A 20,221-nucleotide genomic window follows, 5' to 3' on the forward strand; every position below is an offset into this window, starting at 1 on the left:
TGCCGATTGGTTGTGTAAAAGGTCGAGGCCGTGACGTAAGAGGGCGCGGGCCAATTAGGCCATACGGACTGCGCTTTCCCGAAAGGCCGCAGCCGGATCGGAAAGGACGTGGCCGCAGTCTGTCGTCGTCTCGGACGGTTTCTCAGCGTTCGTGTCCCTCATCTGCCACTTTCCGTCCTTTGGTTCCCACGATGCCGATGTACCAGGTAAAGCCCTATCACGAGGGCAGCGCATCTCTCCGTGTAGAGCTTCCCACCTGCATGTACCGGCTCCCCAACGTGCACGGCAGAACCGGCAGTCCAGCGCCGGACTCAGGCCACGTGCAGGTAGGAGCGCGCGTCCCTCCCCGCCCCCACCCGCCCCCACCCGCCCTGTGCGTACGTTTTCCACCCTGTTGCAGTGCGCAAGCGCGAAGTCACATCCCCGGGTCTTCCGCCCAGTGCGCAGGCGCCTTGGCCGGGTCAGTCGGGGGTGAGGGGCTAAGGGTCGGGTCTCCTCCGGCTGGAGCCCTGAGATCCGACAAGCTGCAGTGGGGAGTGGTGGAGGCCCGGCTTCACGCTCCCGCCAGTTGTCTGTACCTGCTTTTGTCTATTAAAAGCTCTAATCCTCTTGTATCTCTTTTTCCCGCTTATGGCTACTTAAGGTTTTTTGTTACCAAATTTTGGCCACAGCAAAGTGAGGAGCACGTAGATGTTAATTTTGAGGAATCCTTAGGCGAACCCCGGTGTCCCCGCCACCCTGGTTAACGTTGTCAGCGCCCCCAGGGCCCGACTTCCGCGGTCCCTGCGCCCTAAGCCTGCGTCCCCAAGCCGCCGCGTCGCTGTCGTGCCGCCTCCCGCAGGCTTGCCTCGGGATCGCGGGCAGCGGGTCCGCAGCGGCCGCTGTCGCGCGCGAGCAGGCCTGGGGTGTGCGTGCTCGCCCTGGGACTGGACCGCCTGCACCTGCACCGGATGCAACGCCTCCCTAAGCGGCGTGTGCGCCCCGGCGGTGGGCCCGGAGCTCCTGGCGCTGGCACCCTCCCCAGCGCGGGTGGGTGGACCGCGGGAGCCTGGTGTCCTTTCGGTTCGGGTTTTCCAAATTTCTGGATCAGTGGAGCGCCCTCCTTTTCCTGAGGGCTGGCCATTCTAGTGGTCTCTTTTCCAAAGCCTCTGCCCAAGCCTTTCGTGTCTTTTGTTTTGTTTTTTTATGGGCCGCAGATACACTTCTTAGGTTTCCAACAGGAGACACCTTCTCTCCATTCTGACTGAAGATGAGTGAACAGGTAACTTTTGTTCTCCCGGGGAGAGTTATCTTTCAGTTTGTTTTAATAGCCTTCTGCCTAGATTGGAAGGCGGGTGGTTAGGTCAGCTGGAAAATGGTGACACAGTTGTCTCACTAGGGAGCTAGGACAGAAATAGCACCATGATCCAATGCCCGGCACCGGACACAGGACAGTCGCAGGGAATTAAAAACAAAACCCAGACCCAGAGTTGGGAGTGCCACTGTCTCATGTGAGACCAAGTCTTTTTTTTTTTTTTTCTTCTTGGTGTGCTGCTTAACTTCCTTGGACTTTTAACTGTGAACCTCTAACTTAGAAGCCAGCCAGCCCCACTTCTTAAACTCAGGACAACAGTGTAGACAGAGAATTAGAAATCAAGCATCTCCAAGGTAAACGGGAGCAACACAAAGAATAAACCGCTTCTAAAATACATCTAAAATAAAACGGATAAACATGACATGCCGAGTCACAGGCTAATCCGAGCGGGAAAACAAGCCACTGGCCAGCAAAACGGCACAGGTAAAGCAGATTGTGAGCACTTCCTCATTCCTCACCCCAGGAGGCGTGAAATCAAGCTGAGTGGGGCTCCCAGTCAGTCTTCGGACCATCTTCGGTGTGTTGACTTGACTGGCGCGGTGAACACAATAGGTGCTTCTCTGCCCTGGCTCGTCAGGGACACCCTGCTGCCATGTGTAGAAAGGAGCACGATTGTGCACACACAGTGCACCAATAAAGCTGATTAAAAGAAACTGGGAGAGCACTCGAGGACTATCATTGAAGAACACAAGGACGTTACACAGGAGTTGCCGTGCCTGTCACACATCTTGAATTCAGACTTCTTTCTAGTCAGCCCCTAATTATTTAATTGGCACACTGAAGTCTTTGTTCTTCTTTGCTCCACCCGCAAGCCAATTATCTTACGTTTCTTTGCTGTTGGAGCTTAAACCAGAGTGGCAGGCTAGGGGAGGCGAGAAAGTGCAGATTAAGGTCTAGGAGAAGAGAGAGGAGTGTTGCAGATAGAGGGAACAGAATAAATAAGAGCCCTGTGGTAGGTGGGGACATGGTGTGTTTTAGGGACCCGAAGGGCAGCATACGTAGAGCACAGCTCCAAGGGGAGCGATATGTGAGAAGTACCCAGAGGACAAGTCAGACAGGCTGGCTGGCTTGCTTGCTTTCTCTCTCTGTCTCTTTCTTTCTTAATGTTTATTTTTGAGAGAGAGGGACAGAGGTTCCAAAGCGGGCTCTTCAGTGATGGCAGTAAGCCTGATGCAGGTCTCGAACTCATGAAGCGTGAGACCATGACCTGAGCTGGAGTCGGACGCTCAACCGACTGACCCACCCAGATGCTCCAATGCAGACCGTTTCTTAAGGGCTTTGTTTTTTAGGCAAAGAGCCTAAGAGGTTAACATGGAGGTGGGGTGACAGGATCAACATTTGTTTTAATCTCTCTGCCATCTTAGGGACGGATTGGAAAGGTGACCCCAGTGGGAGCAAGGTGACCAGTGGAAGCAGGCTAGGTGAAAAGTGGTGTCTTCAACTTGGGCAGTGACAGCTGAGGAAAGCTTAGAAGCCGATGGACTCCAGGAAATGGACCTCACCTGGTGATGAACTAGATCTGTGCGAGGGCAGTGTTATGAGTGGCTGTGCGAGGAAGAAAAGTTCCTGAGAACATCAGGCTTACCAGCACACAAAATACAGTGCATCGTGAGTGCACGTTTACAGTCACGTCAAGGTCACTGCCGTATTGACTATTCTTTCTAGTTGCGAGCATTTTCTTCTTGCTTAACATACTCTTCTCTCAGCTCAAAATGGATTATCCATTATGAGAGCTCGTGAATCTGGAAATAGGTTGTACGATGTGACTTTATTGAGAGGGTTGTTAGTGCTTTTTAAAGTAAGCCTGTAGAGGTTTGAGATTTATTCCTCAGTGAATGTTATTGGTTACTCACTGTGTAGCAGTGACTATACCAGGCAAGAAGAATGCAAAGATTCAGTGAGTAAAGGATGTTAGTGTGAAAAAGTTCTGGATGACTCTAAGAGAGTGCCAGCATTGCCTTAAGAACGATGTGGGGAATAGATCATCTGACTCCATGGACATACCTTTCCAAGCCAATGACACTTTGTGGTGAGCCTGCTTCTGCCCCATTTTCTCTCCTATTTGTATAAATTTCTCAGTTACATTCTCATTGCCCCCCCCCATCTTTTTCTGTTTGTGGAAGCAAAGTATTTTGAACTAATTTGATACTGAGAATAAAGAAATAAGATTTGTGTTCATCCATCATTCTCCTGTTCTTAAATTACCTGAAATAGTCCTACAATTTCAGAATGGCTTTCAGTCACATTCTTTATTTGTTTTGAAGCATTTGTGGATCGGTTTGCAGGACCTATTGGAAAATGAGATGATTCTGCTACTTCATTTTAATTCTTTTCAGAGGTGGGGGGTGGGTATTGATGAATTCATGGAACTCAGCAGAAGACAAAGGATCAAATGTAAATGCTGCTGTGACATTAGAGGAGATGAACGTGTTGATGTTGGTTTGTTTAGGAAGAGTCCGACCCATCTCTTCAAGCCCTTGAGTCCCGCCAAGATGATATTCTAAAACGTCTCTATGAATTGAAAGCTGCAGTTGACGGCCTCTCGAAGATGATTCAGACACCAGACGCAGACATGGACGTAACCAACATAATCCAAGCTGACGAGCCCGCTGCTTTCTCGACCAGCGCGTTGGACTTAAACTCAGTGCTTGGAAAGGTAAGTTCACCTGGAGAGCTAAAGAACATCAGCATGCTCGGCTGCTGTGAGCGCCAGAAAGTTGTGCTCGTGTGATTCAAGCTTTGGCTTTCCAGTTCTCAGAGGTGGGTACAAGGAGCATGTTCTTTTTTTTCTCCCCTCAATGATCGTGCCTGTGCACAAACCAAGATTCGTGAGCTATGAGTAAAGCCAGAGCAAGCACTAAAGCTGCTTGACTTATCAGACCCGGTGGAGAAGAGCTGGGAACATCCTTAGGCAAGGAAAGGAGTCCGGTCACAGCTCCCGCCATTCCATGCCACGTGTGACGCAGGCCGGAGGTGGGTGTCATTCACGGCCTCTGAGCCTGGAGAAACAGACTTTAGGTCACCTGAGCATTTCTCCGGTTCACGTAAGTCCATCCTGACCCTGACAGCAGCCTGGACTTCAGAGTGTCGGCTGCCCAGCCCCTGTCTCACATGTCAAGTGTCTTTTGTTACATTCAGTTTGCGGTCTTAGAATTAAGTTGCGTGCACCGCCTTTAGTGATCAGTCTGCAGGATTTAGCTAGCTTAGGTGACAGTCTGATAGGCAGAGAAAGAATCTCATTTCGAAGTGGTGTTTATTGAGGGCACAAAAAGGGTGTCCCAAGAACCTCTGCTAATCCCGTCCTCTGGAATCGGTGATCGACGTGGAGCTCTCGGGGAAGCGTGAACACGTGGAGGTGTGGTCGCAGCGTGTCCCGGTAACTCAGGACCTCTGCGCGCGGGTTCTTTCCTCATCCGGTATGTCTGCCTGCACTGAGCATCCAGAGACCCAGCCAGGCTCCTCAGGGAGCCAGTCGGGTTGATGAGTGGGCGATCACACACAGCTGTGCCAGTGCGTCAGGGTGCTGGGAAGGCTTCCCAGGGCACATGGTGCGTAAGATGAATTTTGTTACCTCAGAAGGCACAGCGTCAAGTGATGCTGTTCAGAGAATTGCAGCGCATTCGTCGTAGGTTGACGTGACAGGCTTCGGTCAGGAGGGGCAAGACTCTTGGCCAGATTGTGGCAGGCTGCGTACAGAAAGCCGAGGAACTTGGCCTCCAGAGTGTTATAAGAGTTCATTCATTATAACATGGGCCTCCTAGGTGGTTCAGTCTGTTGAGTGTGCAGCTTTTGAGTTTGGCTCAGGTTAGGATCCCAGGGTCGTGGGATCGAGCCCTGCATTTGGCTCTGTGCTTTTTGGATCCTGCTTAAGAATATCTCTCTCTCTCCCTCTGCCCCGCTTGTGCCCACTCTCTCTAAAATAAAAAAGGAGGGAGGGGCGTCTGGGTGGCTCAGTTGCTTAAGCTTCTGACCCTTGATTTCGGCTCAGCTCACGATCTCACGATCATGAAATCGAGCCCCATTTAGGGCTCCAAGGCACTGGATGTGGAGCCTGCTTGGGATTCCCTCTCCCTCTCTCTGCCCCTCCTGCACACATGTGCCCATTCTCTCTCTCTCAAAAAGAAAATTAAAACGAATGCATAAAGTCTGCATCTAAAAGAGCAGTACATTTTAGCATTTCATAGCGCTTCAGCTGACACCTAGTTTTCTAGATTTTGCCCACTTGCCATCACCAAGGACATTTGGAACCGTGCCCTTTTTCAGGGGACTTGGTATTGACACGTAACTCACACACAAATTGACATAGAAACTGTCCTGTCAGGTGGTCTGGTGTTGGAAAGATTCAGTAAATGGAGTAATTGTGTGTGTGGGGGGGGGGGGGTTCCTCAATAACTTAGGAACAAATAGTAGTGCCATTATTTTTTTTACCTGTATTTATTTTGAGAGCACGCCCACAGGCAGGGCAGGGGCAGAGAGAGGGAGAGAGGGAATCCCAAGCAGGCTCTGCACAGTCAGTGCAGAGCCTGATGTGGGACTCAGTCCCACCAACTGCAGGATCACAACCTGAGCCAAAATCATGAGCCACGTGCTCAACCAACGGAGCCACCCTGCTGCCCCAGTGGTGTCATTCTTCACGTGTTGTTTTCCTGATTTCACGGTGTCGAGGGCCAGCAGCGCAGAGGTGAAGGGGCTGCAGTCAGCTCCCATCCCTGCTCCACTTCTTACTGAGCTGTGGGCCTGGCGGGTCATCTGCCCCCCAGAACTAGCTTCCTCAGCTGTGAGATGGGGTGAGAGCAGGACCTTCTTCATGGGCGTCGAGGACCCAGTTAAATAACCCTGGTCAGGCCCTAAGAACGGCACCTGGTACAATTATATACAATCAAGTTGCTGTTAACGTTCCTCATGTTTGGGTTTCTCCCGCAGGATTACGGGGCGCTGAAAGACATCGTGATCAACGCAAACCCTGCCTCCCCTCCCCTGTCCCTGCTCGTGCTGCACAGGCTCCTGTGTGACCACTACAGGGTCCTGTCCACCGTTCACACGCACTCTGCAGTTAAGAGTGTGCCAGAAAACCTCCTCAAGTGCTTTGGCGACCAGACCAAAAAACAGCCCCGTCACGAGTATCAGCTGGGTTTTACTCTAATTTGGAAGAATGGTAAGCAGAGGGCCCTGGGCTGGGCTCACGCGCCCTGGACTGAGCCGTGCACCGTGCCTTTCCTAAGGGGCCAGGACCGTGACTTGCTATCAGGTCAAATTCTCTCAAAGTCTAGAAAGCATGTCAGGTAGTTCTAGAAAAGGAGCACAGATGAACCTTGAGGCAAAGATGTTCTCCTTCCTCTAGGAAGGTTAGCGTCTCTGACAGCCATTTTAGGGAGGATCCTGTCTGATCAGCTAGAGCAGGAGAGAAAGGGCAGTCTTGGCCACCTTGACCTCCCATTTCCAGACGTATTACAGGGACATCAGTGTTATCTTTTCAAATAGCCTGGAAAGGGTGGCAGGCTGTCCTTTCTTCGCTGTCCCTCTGATGTATGCCTCTCCTGGTTACGCTTATATGGTAGGGGAGTGAGCACCGTTCATCCAGAACCCCCCCCCCCCCCCCCCGCCGCCTCAGCAACCCATAAGGAGCCCTCGTGAAGGTAGACGGAGCTCCCAGCATGGCACGTGGGACTCCTGGTGACCAGTCCTCATCCTGCAAATTGTTAGGCACAGGGGTTGGAGTAGATGGTCTGAGGGCCTTTCTAGCTTGAAAACCATCATAATCAAATACCAGAAACGCTTACTCTTTCAACAGAGTTTATGTTCTCTACCCATCCGGTTTAAACTCTCTTGAAAAATGCACTTTTTGGAGACAGGCTAAAATCGTGATCTTGAAACCCCTTTCCCTTGCCACCAGTTCACAACTGGGAAATCCCCTTCCCCATCGTTCAGGCACTTCCTTCTGAAGGCTCCTCTCATGGCCATTATGTGGTGTGCTTTTCTCCCTTCAGTGCCGAAGACGCAAATGAAGTTCAGCGTCCAAACGATGTGTCCCATCGAAGGAGAAGGGAACATCGCCCGGTTTCTGTTCTCTCTGTTTGGCCAGAAGCAGAATGCTGTGAATTTAACCCTCATAGATAGCTGGGTAGATATAGCGGTTTTTCAGCTAAAAGAGGGAAGCAGTAAAGAAAAAGCCGCTGTGTTCCGCTCCATGAACTCAGCTCTTGGCAAGAGCCCCTGGCTGGTTGGGAATGAACTCACTGTGGCAGATGTGGTGCTGTGGTCTGTGCTCCAGCAGACGGGAGGCGGCAGCATGACAGTGCCGGCCAACGTGCAGAAGTGGATGAGGGCGTGTGAGAACCTGGCCCCCTTCAACACTGCGCTCAAGCTCCTTCAGTGAATTTCGGTACCTGTAAAAGGCTGACTTCATGAATGGTGCGGTTTCCTGCCTGTTGGGGGTAAAGGACTTGTACTACTAAAATCAAAGTCTGCTTAGTCCAGTTGTCTAGAATGAATAAAGGTATCATAATTTATGGTTTTCCTTTTATTTAAAACTCAGCAACATTGTGTGCAATATACCAGGATGGCCGCAGGCTACGTGGCAGACATTTCTGAGATGCAGTGCACATATGCCATGGCTGCCTTTGGGGAACATAGGTTGGCTGGGAGCCAGCCCTGTGGGAGCAAAGGAGCGCCCGGTAGGAACAGGGCGGAGAGGAGAACAGGAACACACATCCCAGAGCTACCGTGAGATCATTCAGATCATTTGAGATCATTCAGATCATTTGGGGGAAGGGGCACAAAGCTCAAGAAGGGCGTGGTTCTGGAAGGATGCCGAGCTGAAGGTGAAGGGAACAGAAAGGCTGGATGATGCACACTGTGCTGCTAAGAAGCTGAAGTTGTGTCTCAGAGGCAGCAGACAGCCAGCAGGAGCTTCTGAGCCAGGGAGTGATCTGCGCAGACGTCTTCCTGGTAATTAACTGGCAGCAATGGCACGGAAGGGGGAGGAAGACCGGCAGTGATCAAGTCCAGCGAGCGTGCAGGCCTGGGCGTGGGCAGTGATGGGATAGGCACAAACCCAGATCTGTGCAGAATGTTCCAGAGGAGGGCTTGGTGGTCGACAGGCAGAGCTCAAAGGAGAACAAATTGAGCCCGGTGTCTAAATCTCTACTTTCAGAGACTGGAGAGACCGTGATATTAAAAATTAGGAACTCATAGACAAGGACAAGGACAAGGACAAGGGCAAGAAAATAGGTTTAGAGAAGGCTTCAGTCCAGAATGCTGGCTTGTGGAAGAATGCCTTAAGGGAAAGCAGTTTGGGGGAACTTCTACAACTTTAATAAGTCTTGTACAGGTTCACTAAGTACAAGTATGCCTAATAAAGACTAAAAATTTACATTCCAGTTGACTGAAGGATTAGAAGTCCAAGTTCACATTTACAGAGCCTGATGAAGGCGAGACGGGCACACTCCCGTCCTTTGTGTCGTCCTTAGCCCTTCTGTCCTGAGAAAGGAGACTCAGCTGCTTCTTCAGTTCTTCAATTTCTTTTTCTTGCTCTACTATTTTCATCTGTAGAGTGAGGTTAACCTGTGTAAGAAGAACATTTTAAGCTCCATTAAAACGGCTTCCTCCATTTTAAACATCCAGGCATTCCTCCCTCCGCATGCTTCCGGTGGGCCTGAATTCCAGTTACCACGGCTAGGGAAGCAGCGCCAGGCACCCAGCAACGTGTTCAAGGGGGAGGTTCCCACTGTTGCACAACCGCAACTGTCAGCACCTCAGTCCACGATGTACGACCAGGGGCCAAGCGTCACTCTGTCAGTGCTTGGTCACTGCGTCAGTACTGCCAATGTGTGTGGTTGTGCTGCCTACTCGTCCCCAGTGACAAACCCATGAGACAGTTTTTAAAAATGAATAACTGGGTCCCCTGGTGGCTCAGCTGGTTAAGCATCTGACTTCAGCTTGTGTCATGATCTCACAGTTCATGGGTTCTGGTCCCACTTCAGGCTCTGTGCTGACAGCTCCGAGCCTGGAACGTGCTTTAGATTCTGTGTCTCCCCCCCCCTCTCTGCCCTTCCCCCACTTGCAGTCTGTCTCTCTCTCAAAAATAAACATTAAAAAAAATTAAGATCTTTTTCAAATAAATAAATAAATAACTGAAATAAAATGAATAACCGAGAACGGAACCAGCCAACCAAGACAGAAGTGCCCCAAGCTAATGAGAAGCGATGATGCTGGAGGGGAAACCATATCACAGCTAAACGATGTTCGAGGAGAAACAGCTGACTGTGGGGCTGCTGCTGCTGCCGCCACCAGACAGATGGGATGCGCAGCCCCAGGGCCCAGGAAGAGGACTTAACATAAATGAGGAAAAGGACAAAGATGTCCCAGAGAAAGTAACAGCAAAATTCATGTTGAAAAACCCTTGGGAGATATTTCACAACACTGGAAGTGCAAAGGATAAAATGTTGGGAGCCGATCCAAACTTAGAAAGGAGTGTACAGTTAGGGGTACCTGGGTGGCTCAGTCGGTTAAGCGTCCCGACTTCGGCTTGGGTATGATCTCACGGTTCACGAGTTCAAGCCCAGCATCAGGCTGTCTGCTGTCAGCACAGAGCCCACTTCAGAAGCTCTGTCCCCAACTCCCCCTGCTCCTTCCCCACTTGTGTGTGTGCACTCTTTCAAAAATACATAAACACTGGGGCACCTGGATGGCTCAGTCGGTTAGGCGTCCGACTTCAGCTCAGGTCATGATCTCACGGTCTGTGAGTTCAAGCCCTGAATCGGGCTCTATGCTCACACAGCTCACAGCTCAAGAGCCTGCTTCGGAATCTGTGTCTCCCTCTCTCTCTGCCCCTGCCCCCCCTCGTGCTCTGTCTCTCTCAAAAATAAATATTAAAAAAACTTTTTTTTAAATACATACACGTTAAAGAAAAAAAACAAAAGGAATATACAAGGCACCAAGGCATAGAAAAGACGTTCATTCTGTATCCTAAATTCTACTTAGGAGATGGAAGCAGGCGCTGTTCACGCCACTCCTGAACACTTTCTTAATCACAGTGCACTAAATACTAGTTTTACAACTGGCTTCGTTTCCATGTACATCTGAAACTGACAAGTTTTAATGTTTTGAGAAACATTTTTATTTAAAAACAATTTTTTACTATTTTTGAGAAAGAGTGAGTGAGAGAACATGAGCAGGGGAGGGACAGAAAGAGGGAGACACAGAATCTGAAGCAGGCTCCAGGCTCCGAGCTGTCAGCACAGAGCCTGATGCGGGGCTCAAACTTACCACGAGATCATGACCTGAGCCAAATCAGATGCTTAACAGACTGAGCCACGTGGGCACCTCTCTGAGAAACATTTTTAAAGGTCACGGGACAACTGTAACTTCCCATTGACTACTAGCATCCATTTGCATGGTTTGAGCTCAGCATGGTCATTTTTAGTCTGTATGACCACGCAAAGCAATGACTGCCTGTATGTACAAATTTTATCTCTATAGGCATGTGTAGGCTATATTGTAAAGAATTCCAGGCTCCGAGCTGTCAGCACAGAGCCCGATGCGGGGCTCAAACCCACGAACTGTGAGATCATGACCCGAGCTGAAGGTAGACGCTTAACTGACTGAGCCACCCAGGCGCCCCATCTAATATCTGACTTAAATGGGAGGGGGAGATAAATTTAAGAACCACATCTGCTATTTTCAAAGACGGCAAAGTACTACACCCACCTGTTTATCATTCCAGCCAGTGAAATTCACGGTTTTACTTGAAAATTAGTAAGCCTTAAATAGGAAACAGATCCACTAAACAGATCGCACAAATAGTTCCCAGACTAGGGTGCATCAGAGCCACTTCAGGTGTGTGTTAAGCACAGACCGCTGCTCCCTCGCCCTCCCCGGGACTTCTCTCAGACTAGGTCAGGGCACCAGAGAGGGCCTGAGAATTCTAGCAGGTTCCTGAGGATTTCATGCTGCTTGCCTGGAGACTGCACCGTGAGGACCAGAGCAGTGAATGCAATACTGCGCCAGCACAGGGTGTGCAACTCACTCGGGGTGTCCTGTTAAACGCGCACTCTGACTCGGCACGTCTGGGGTGGAGCCCAAGACCCTGTGCATTCTCACCAGCCCTCCCCCACACCTGGAGGAGCAAAGCGCTAGAGGATCTGCGAATGTATCTTTGAATCAAGCTTTCGTTAAACCTCAGAAAGTTTCTAGAGACACAGAACGGATGTTTCCCCGGTACACGCAGACCAGAGACGGTGCTTGGCTCTGTAACGTGTCTGGAAGGAGGAAAGGAAGGGGGGTGTCCTGGGGCGATCACAGGACCGAGAACCAGACACACACCTGCATGCGGAAGGATCGTAGACGGGCTAAGGCGGTCCCTGCCACCGTCCCTCCACCTCCCCCCACGAATTCCTGCTTTCACCCTTTGCCAGGTGCTCCTGTTGACTAGTAGGTGTGTTATAATCATTTAGAAAAGGTTATACATCATGGTTGGAAGGAAAAAGAAAGGCTTTTGACTTAGCAAGATGGGGCTAAAAAGCACAGCCAACAATTACATGTTTACGGTAGACGGTCGGCAGCGGTCACCTCGCTTCTTGGACTATGAAAAGTGTGTTACTGGGAACTCCGGGAAGGAGTTTAAATGTCTGGCTCCCACAAACCTTATTCTAAGCTCAACTGTTCCTCGTGAAATCAGATTCACAATTCAAATTCTATTTTAAGCTTCATATTTTCCCCAGTATTAAAAATCTATATACAGGGGGCACCTGGCTGGCTCAGTCAGTGGAGCGTGTGACTCTTCATCTTGGGGTTGTGAGTTTGAGTCCCACGTTGGGCAGAGTTTGCTTTAAAAAAAAAGAATGAAGAAAATACATATATACATACGTTTGCAGAATTTTGGAAAAGTTCGCTTTGCAGCAGCTGAACAGCAGACGGTCTCTGAGATGCGTTCTTTCTAGTTAAGAGCTGGATATACTTGGCTTGTACAGGACACCTCTTACTGAGGGATTCAGGTATCTGACCAGTTCTTAAACCTGTTAAAACTTGCACTCGCTCCATTTCTGTTCCAAATGGCTGAAAGAGCTCCAGCAGGATCACACCCAAGCTATACATATCTGACTGGAGAAAGCGGAGGAAAGGGAATTTAGTGGTGAAACACACAGGGAGAGGGTACCCTTTCCTTTGTAAGGAAGGATGGTTCACAGACCTCACGAGGAAGGAAACCTAGTGGGCGGACTCACCCCTCACAGCGGCACGTGTCTGCCACCTGCAGCAAGGGCCCTGAGTGAGAGGTGACTGGTACTGTCACAATCCCTGTCTCTTCAACAGCAAAAAGGGGCATCCACGGGCACAAAGGATGGACAGCCAGGCGAGGGGCAGGGTAACCCCCAGCACCCACAGTCACTACCATACTACCACTTCCCTGCAAATCCAGGCTTGGAGCAGCCAGAGCGAGAGGTGTGAGCCCACAAGGGCTGGTCCCAGCTACCGCGGTCACAGTGTCCCTGCGGCCTGCTCCGGTGGTGCCCCCCTCTGCCTCCAGACATAGTTAAGCATTCTGGGGAAGTTCAACAAGCTGCAGAAAATGTGTTACTTTGCCTGAAAGAGTTTTTCTAGAGAAAAGTCTTTGCCAGATAGGATTTTAGGAACAGCCATGGTTTTTTCTGACAGTTCATTCCTAGTCACTAAAAAGCTGAATGATTCATCAAAAGAAAGAAAATCTATTAGGCTGTTATTCTGAGAAATGGATTTACTTTGACATTCCTTCAAGGAACAAAACGGACTAAAACTCTTCAGTATCTTCATTCTACTTCAAAGGGAATCAAGAACCACAGTTCCCTGTAGCGTTATTTAGCATTTTTTTGAGAAAACAGAAGAAAGGCAGGCTAAAACAGGCTTCTATGAATTCTAGCATCCTGAGGTTAACAGTGACCTTCTAAAGGGAAGGCTCATTTCAAAAATAACTTATGACACCCACGGATTTATAAGCGGTTAAAGTAGCCTAAAAATCAGTGCCGTCAGACTCTGCTGAAAAGCTAGGTTTCCTGTTCCGGCAGTCTGATGTAACAGACAAGGTACCCTGCTCAGTTATCTCCCCAGTTCCTCTGCACGAGAGCAGCCATCGCATTTATCTGTGCTTCTGCTACTTATGACCACAGACTCCGTCTAACAAAAAGGAGAAAGGCAGCGAATACTACCTTGGCATCATACTCGGATCCTTCCAACTGCTCAGGGGAGGCGTACAGACAGGTACCCACTCTGGAAGTGTGCGTGGGCATTCCTACGATTGGAAAAGCCAGACATTTAAACACTGCAGAGTTCACACTGTCTACACTAAAGAACACGGACTCGGAGCAGGGCACTGTAGCCCCCGAAAGGAACGATGGCTGCTTTTTGTTTTTATCTTACTTTCGCTATTATATTAAGTCTTTGTGATTCTCTTTAAGCGCAGGGGCACCTGGGTGGCTCAGGCGGTTAAGAGTCCGACTTCGGCTCAGGTCATGATCTCGCGGTTCGTGGGCTCAAGCCCCGCGTCGGGCTCTGTGCTGACAGCTCGGAGCCTTGGAGCCTGCTTTGGATTCTGTGTCTCCTCCTCTCTCTGCCCCTCCCCCACCTGCACTGTATGTCTCTAACATTTGTAAAAATTTAAGAAAATACATCCACAAGTTCAATCATGCCTCTTTTTTCCTTAATGCCAAAAAAAAAAAAAAAAGATAGAAAGGAAAGAACACAACCAAAATAAACTTACTCTTCCCATCTCTATCGATCCAGTCTGTGCTCTTCTGTATGATGTCCGTGCAGGCCAGACCAAAGTCGCCTATTTTTACTTGCTGATCAGGGCCATGAAGAAAAATATTTCTAGGCTGTAAACAAACAGAACAATTCCTTGTTGTTCTTAAACAAATTGTAAAAATGCATAGACATTAAGAGTTTTCAACTCAGGAGCAAGGAGCCCCTCAAAAATGAAAAATTAGAGCAGTGGTTCTAAAACTCAAGTGCACATTAGAATCACCAAGGAGCTTTAAAAAAAAATCCCAATATCCAAGCCATTCCACAGACCAATAAAATTAGAATTCTTGGGGGTGCACGCAGCAGCAGCATTATTTGAAGTTCTCCATGTTGGGGTGCCTTGGTGGCTCAGTTAGTTAAGTGTCCAGCTCTTGATTTCAGCTCAGGTCATGATCTCACGGTTCATGAGTTCGAGCCCTGCATTGGGCTCCAGGCTGGCAGCATAGAGCCTGCTTGGGATTCGCTCTCTCTCTGCCCCTGCCCCCGCCCCACACTCTCTCAAAATAAATAAACAAAAAAATAGTAATAGAAGTCCCCATGTTACTCCAAGTTTGAGAACCACTAACACAGAGCACACTTCGTTCACAACTGGTCAGCCGAGCGTCAGAATTCCCTGAGAAGCTTTTAAAAACTATCATCTTCTCCAACAAGCCAAAGACTGATTTTCTTTTTAAGTTTATTTTTTTATTTTGAGAGAGAGAGAGAGCAAGAGCAAGCAGGGGAGGGGCAGAGAGAGAAAGAGAGAGAACGAATCCCAAGCAGACTCCGTGCTGTCAGCACAGAGCCCCGTGCAGGGCTCGAACCCACAGACCGCAAGATCATGACCTGAGCCGAAGTCAGACGCTCAACCAATTGAGCCACCCAGGCGCCCCAGATTTCTTTTTTTAATGAGAACATTTTGATATTTGTAAAAAGCTCCTGGATGATTCTTTTCTGTTAGCCAGGGCTGCGACTGTGAAGGGACGCATTCAGCTCTATTTAAGCAACCGGTGCAGACCCAAAACTTCTCCCAATGGAACTAGTCCTGTGCCGGCACAGACCTGCGCCCACACTGAGGGGAGGATGCTCTCTACTCAAAACAAAAAAACGTATTTAGGTTAAAAGTTGGCTTTTCTTACTTTAAATGTAATAATTTTAATTTTTTATTTGCACCTATAAATTCCTCTGTTTTAGCTTTGTTCTTTTTTTTTAACTATCGCCAAATAGAGAATAACACAGAAATGATCTCATGCACACGATGATAATTTGGCTATGTTTTTGTGACTGAAAAAAGTCCCCAAACCATGTTTCTATCTGCCACTGTATGACCTAACAACAAAGCTTTAAAAAGTTGAGCCTGATTGGGGCGCCTGGGTGGCGCAGTCGGTTAAGCCTCCGACTTCAGCCAGGTCACGATCTCGCGGTCCGTGAGTTCGAGCCCCGCGTCAGGCTCTGGGCCGATGGCTCGGAGCCTGGAGCCTGTTTCCGATTCTGTCTCTCCCTCTCTCTCTGCCCCTCCCCCGTTCATGCTCTGTCTCTCTCTGTCCCAAAAATAAATTAAAAAAAAAAAAAAAAAAAAAAAAATTTAAAAAAAAAAAAAAAAAAAAGTTGAGCCTGATAGAAAAGTGAACCTTGATTACAGATACAAGCCTTCACAGTTCTAGAATGGAACTGAAGGGGTCATAATGAGACTAAAACTGACCAATTCTGTCACAAGTGTCCCCTGAACTTCCAAGTCCCTACTCTTTGAAGTTTTGCTCATGGGAAACATAACCAAGAGAGGCAGCAGGGAGCTGGTGGCCGACGGGGCCAAGCCCCTGGAGGAAGGCCCAGCCGCGGCCCTCCACATCAGACTCTACGAGGCCATCATGAGGGAGGACTGTGCGGCCATCCGGGTGCTCCTGAGAAGCCACCCCGTCAACCAGCCCATGACCATTCTGGCCAACTCCACCAGCTACCGACTCCTTCTGAACCAGGTCCCCCCCCACCCCCACCCCCCGCCCGCTTTCTGCTCAGCCACCTGTAGGGAAAAGACACGCTGCTCCGAAGGCCCACCACCTAATTCGCGCGGGCTCCTCGAGGCCCCCCCACACCCGCAGCCCCACGGGTCACCCCCAGCGCACCGCATGGCCAGAGCAGGCCCTTCTAAGTCGACGTGCCACCCCCCCCCTCTAGTTACCACACGCACACGGACACGCGAAAAGACTAGAATGCATTTGGTTGGCACAACGCTGATGCCATCCTCTCAGATATGGTGATGACAGCTGTGTGAAGGGATTACTTTTCCCCTTTTTACATATGCTTTATCATTTTCTACATTTTTATACAATTACCTTTATAGTTATTTTTTCAAAAAGTCACCCTCTCCCTTACCCCACCTTCTTCCCTCATCCTGCTGTCACACTGTGAAGCCACTGATTACATACATATGCATTTTAAGAACCGGCATAAACAGCTCGGCGAGTCACAGGACACACGCCACGTTCTCTCTGAGACCCCGGAAATGTGGGTGTCACTCCTGAGACTATAACTCTGGCAAAGTAGGAAAAAACACAAAACCGTACTTGTCAATCACCCTGCAGGTTAATTTAAGGACTAAGTGACTTAGTAGCAATTACCGTTAACTTTCCCCTGTGAGCTCCCCACAAGAATCAACTTCCAAAGCTTTCAGTAAGTGATTTCTGTTGCCTTGGTAAATCTGCATTTATGTAAAACACAGGTTTTATAATAAGAAACTCACTGGTTTGGGGTCCTTTAAAACAGTCAAAAGGAAGGAAAATTTCCATGCACATACCAGAAAAAATACCGAACTGAGACACTAAACACACGTATTTCCTCCAAAACAGCAGGCTGACACAATGGCCACTTCTCCCTGCACAGGGCTCCTTGTAACGTATTTCGGTTTCTCTCCCGAAGCAGACGCAGTCCATCATCCCCATTCATCTGGCTGCCAAACACCGCAAGGCACAAAGTTTGCTCTGTTTGCTAGAACATGGCGCTGACCCCGAAGTAAGGTAACTGGACAGGGATCACTTCTAAGTGAGGAGACGCATGACTTGGGTTACCCTTCCCGGTCACGTCCGGACTCACCCATCCTTCGGTGTCACGGACTACAAAACCCTTAGGTCTTGAATGAGCCCGTTTCCTTACTGTCTAGATGAGAGCCTCTGAAAAACTGGCCGAAACGCAGGAATGCACACCAGGCAGCCCACTGAAAGCGTCCTGAGAATTAAGCGCTCAGCAATGATGCTGTGGAAAATGCGTTAAGTCCTGGTCGCAGCCCTCAAGGAGTTTAACACCCTAAGCTAGGGTGAAAAATAAGTAAACAGAAACACACAACGGATTTTCTTTTTATCACCCACCCCTAGAAAGTACGCTTCACAAAACAGAAGCTTGTGTGGCTCCCCAACCCGTCTTCACCACCTAGACCAATGCCAGGCACTAAGCGCCCGATAAATACTGCCTAGTGAAGCAACACCTTCTTGGCCCCGTAACATTACAACAAAGTAAAGCCCCAAATCCTCACTATGTTCCACAAGAGCCCCCCAACCTGTGTGGCTCCCCCCTCACCCCTGCACACCCCTGCCCAGCTCTGCAGACCCTCGCGCTGTCCTTCCACGACTGGACGTCACCAACGCGCCCCCTCCTCCACAGTGGCCCCTCGGTGCACCCTTTCCGACCCTTCCACCACACGCCGCCCCCGTGGGCCCTCATAACTCTTAGAACTCTCCCCACGGGTAATTCTGGCCTAGCTACTGAAACGCCTTTCGTGCCAGACTGTCAGGCCTGCAAGGGCAGAGACTGTTTTACCCTATCCCTCCCTAGCCTGGGGCCTTACGCTACATAAATACACGCAAACCGAAAGTCATTTCCAAATCTCAGCAGAGCGGTCAGCTATTCGTAATAAGCCTTCCCTTTTCTCTGCCAAATAAAGCAAGTTGGGAGGCCACCCGGAGAGACCTCGGCAGAGGGGCGCACGGGGGCCGCTGTAAAACCCTGGCTGCTCCTGAGTTGGCGCAGGCAGTGAAGACCAACTGGTTCCACTAACTGGGGGCTGTGGGTCTCCAGATTCGACTCTGTCTTCTGTTCCACCTACCCACATGCGGGGAGCAGATGCAGGGCCACGAAGAGCCACGTCGGCGGGGGTTCTGGCCCGGTTCGGCTCAGCTCTGCATTAAGACCAGGCCACACCCAGGCCCACGGAACTCTCCCGCGTGGCTGCTAAACCACGGCACCGTGTGAGGTGCTGGGGCACAGGATTAACCAACATACAGCCTCGGAGAGGCCAGTCCCAGCAGGGGTAACAAAACTGAAACTGCTGTAGGAAGCTAGGCCCCTCCAATGCTGTGACGCGCAGCACCCTGTCCCCCCCCAAAACGCCGTGATACCCCGAGGACTAAACGGCCATGCAGATTTCCAAACACTTCTTCCAAGTAGTTGAGGAGAATTACTTCAAACAGACATTCCCTTCTTGAAAACTAATTCTTCGTGTAGATACAATGTAGGTATTCATGGATATAGCATAGACATTCGTTGATACAGCATAGATATTCGTGGATACAGTGTAGCTACTTGTGGATATAGCGCAGACATTCGTGGGTACAGTATAATCTGTGATGAATAACTATTTTAGGGACACAAGAGGCCTTACCACACTTCACCTGATGCTGCTGCACTGGCCGATCATTTCTACCACGTGGACAAAACCGGGGAACAGAATACAAAGGATCCTGACAGACATTCAGAACGATGCCGTAACATGTCTCCGCATTTTGTGCGAACACGGAGCCCAAGTCAACGCTCGGGTAGACAACAGCAACAAACACTCCCCCCTCCACCTGGCCATAACCTACGGGACCTATCCAGTGCTCTCCATTTTAGCCCAAAATGGTGCCCACATCAATGCCGTTAATGAATCCAGCATGACGCCCCTTCACACGGCTGCAGACATGCTCAACAAGGAGATGATGGAAACACTCATTGCCTGCGGAGCAGATGTTAACTGCGTCATCTCCTCCACTGGGAACACGGCCCTGAAGCTGGCGGTGTGCACGGCGTCGAGCAAAGCAGGCCGAACGCTGGCCGCGGGCGTGAACTGCATCCGTTTGCTGCTAATTCACGGAGCCCAAGTGAACGCCCGGGACCACGAAGGTCAAACGGCTATCCATGAGGCGTGTTTTGGAGGCAGAGAGGCAATTATCAATCTCTTGCTCGAATTTGAAGCAAATGTCAACCTATTAACAAGAAACGGGGAGTCTCCCATCTACATGTACCTTCAGCGCTGTTCCAACGTAAGGGACACGGAGCTTCTGGCCAGGCTACTTCATCGCTCTTATCCTTTGAGACTGACCAATAACCACGGAATTCTACCTGCGGGAATCATGCTGCCAGAATTCCACCTCTTAAGGGAAACCCTCATAAAGCTATCTCAAAGACCCTTATCCCTACAGGACATCTGCAAAAGGAACCTCAGGAATATTTACGGTGAGAAGTACAAAGGGCACTTGAAGCGACTTCTCCCCGCGAAGATGTGGCATTCTGTATATGGCTTTCATGACTCAGCTTACCTCCTGAAATAGCACCCCCAAGTGGCACAGGCCATGGGATTTCAGTAACTCACTGCACGGTTTCTGGCTAAGACACATACCCGGGCAACACTGAACCCATCAGCTTGCACATCCCGGATGTACAAACCATTTGGTTCCTAAACTTTTTTCAAAAAATAAAATGATCTGCACGTTAACTTTTTTGTTCCCAAATACTCTTCTAAATACATTTTCCACAATTTAACTTTTTGTTCAAAAATAAGCCACTTAAAACTCTTCTGCCAAAGAGGTAAACGCGTTCTTTCTTGATAGCCTGTTGTGATTAAAAATCAGGATAAGCATAGATTTTTTTTAAACAGCAGAAAAAAATTGGCCATATTAAATTCCCTTGAAGATACACAATTATAGAAACAGATTTTACCGCTAAGGCTGCAATAATCTATGAGGATTTTTGTCCGCATTAAATACATTTAATGTCCTCAATTATATTAGTACTCCGCACACTTACTACCTGGAAAACCAGTACTAATCCTCCAGGGAGAATTTTCGAGTGCCCAAAGATCGCTGCCTT

At 49.4% G+C, this 20,221-nt stretch overlaps 3 protein-coding genes across 12 annotated transcripts in view; 2 read left to right on the forward strand and 1 right to left on the reverse strand.

Moving 5' to 3' along the window:
- The first annotated feature begins 123 nt into the window (after positions 1 to 123).
- On the forward strand, positions 124 to 7,863 carry AIMP2 (aminoacyl tRNA synthetase complex interacting multifunctional protein 2). Of its 7 annotated transcripts, none has more exons than XM_049638924.1 (5): positions 380 to 570; positions 1,197 to 1,261; positions 3,804 to 4,010; positions 6,278 to 6,509; positions 7,342 to 7,863. In XM_049638924.1, exons 2-5 carry the CDS (start codon positions 1,250 to 1,252, stop codon positions 7,728 to 7,730), a joined length of 840 nt encoding a protein of 279 aa, XP_049494881.1. In that variant the 5' UTR covers positions 380 to 570; positions 1,197 to 1,249; the 3' UTR covers positions 7,731 to 7,863. The 7 variants fall into 7 exon arrangements, with proteins under 7 accessions (XP_049494879.1, XP_049494878.1, XP_049494881.1 ...); XM_049638927.1 differs by lacking the exon at positions 380 to 570 and adding an exon at positions 593 to 1,029 and having other exon boundaries at positions 3,880 to 4,010; XM_049638925.1 differs by lacking the exon at positions 380 to 570 and adding an exon at positions 594 to 1,029.
- A 782-nt stretch (positions 7,864 to 8,645) lies between these two features.
- The window catches only part of EIF2AK1 (eukaryotic translation initiation factor 2 alpha kinase 1), a 38,877-nt gene continuing 27,301 nt past the window's right edge, over positions 8,646 to 20,221 (reverse strand). For 2 of the 3 annotated variants that reach the window (XM_049638916.1, XM_049638915.1), the window contains exons 12-15: positions 14,085 to 14,199; positions 13,534 to 13,616; positions 12,221 to 12,454; positions 8,646 to 8,917 (exon numbers count right to left, since the gene is read on the reverse strand). In XM_049638916.1, coding sequence (XP_049494873.1) covers positions 8,747 to 8,917; positions 12,221 to 12,454; positions 13,534 to 13,616; positions 14,085 to 14,199 — 603 coding nt within the window. In that variant the 3' untranslated portion in view covers positions 8,646 to 8,746. Of the gene's footprint in view, positions 8,918 to 12,220; positions 12,455 to 13,533; positions 13,617 to 14,084; positions 14,200 to 20,221 lie in introns of those variants that run through there. The other variant, XM_049638917.1, reaches the window with a different exon arrangement.
- Positions 15,719 to 19,847, forward strand: ANKRD61 (ankyrin repeat domain 61). 2 transcript variants are annotated; one of them, XM_049638919.1, is made up of 3 exons: positions 15,719 to 16,080; positions 17,021 to 17,118; positions 18,738 to 19,847. In XM_049638919.1, exons 1-3 carry the CDS (start codon positions 15,865 to 15,867, stop codon positions 19,681 to 19,683), a joined length of 1,260 nt encoding a protein of 419 aa, XP_049494876.1. In that variant the 5' UTR covers positions 15,719 to 15,864; the 3' UTR covers positions 19,684 to 19,847. The 2 variants fall into 2 exon arrangements, with proteins under 2 accessions (XP_049494876.1, XP_049494877.1); XM_049638920.1 differs by having other exon boundaries at positions 17,024 to 17,118.

The sequence above is a fragment of the Panthera uncia genome, chromosome E3 (assembly GCF_023721935.1).
Source record: "Panthera uncia isolate 11264 chromosome E3, Puncia_PCG_1.0, whole genome shotgun sequence".
Lineage (NCBI taxonomy): Eukaryota > Metazoa > Chordata > Mammalia > Carnivora > Felidae > Panthera > Panthera uncia.

Coding starts and splice junctions, on each gene's coding strand:
- AIMP2 (XM_049638921.1), top strand. CDS start 192: ATGCCGATGTACCAGGTAAAGCCCTATCACGAGGGCAGCGCATCTCTC. Junction 327..3,803: donor CGGACTCAGGCCACGTGCAG/GTAGGAGCGCGC, acceptor TGGTTTGTTTAG/GAAGAGTCCGACCCATCTCT. Junction 4,011..6,277: donor TAAACTCAGTGCTTGGAAAG/GTAAGTTCACCT, acceptor TTTCTCCCGCAG/GATTACGGGGCGCTGAAAGA.
- ANKRD61 (XM_049638919.1), top strand. CDS start 15,865: ATGGGAAACATAACCAAGAGAGGCAGCAGGGAGCTGGTGGCCGACGGG. Junction 16,081..17,020: donor ACCGACTCCTTCTGAACCAG/GTCCCCCCCCAC, acceptor TCTCTCCCGAAG/CAGACGCAGTCCATCATCCC. Junction 17,119..18,737: donor GGCGCTGACCCCGAAGTAAG/GTAACTGGACAG, acceptor TAACTATTTTAG/GGACACAAGAGGCCTTACCA.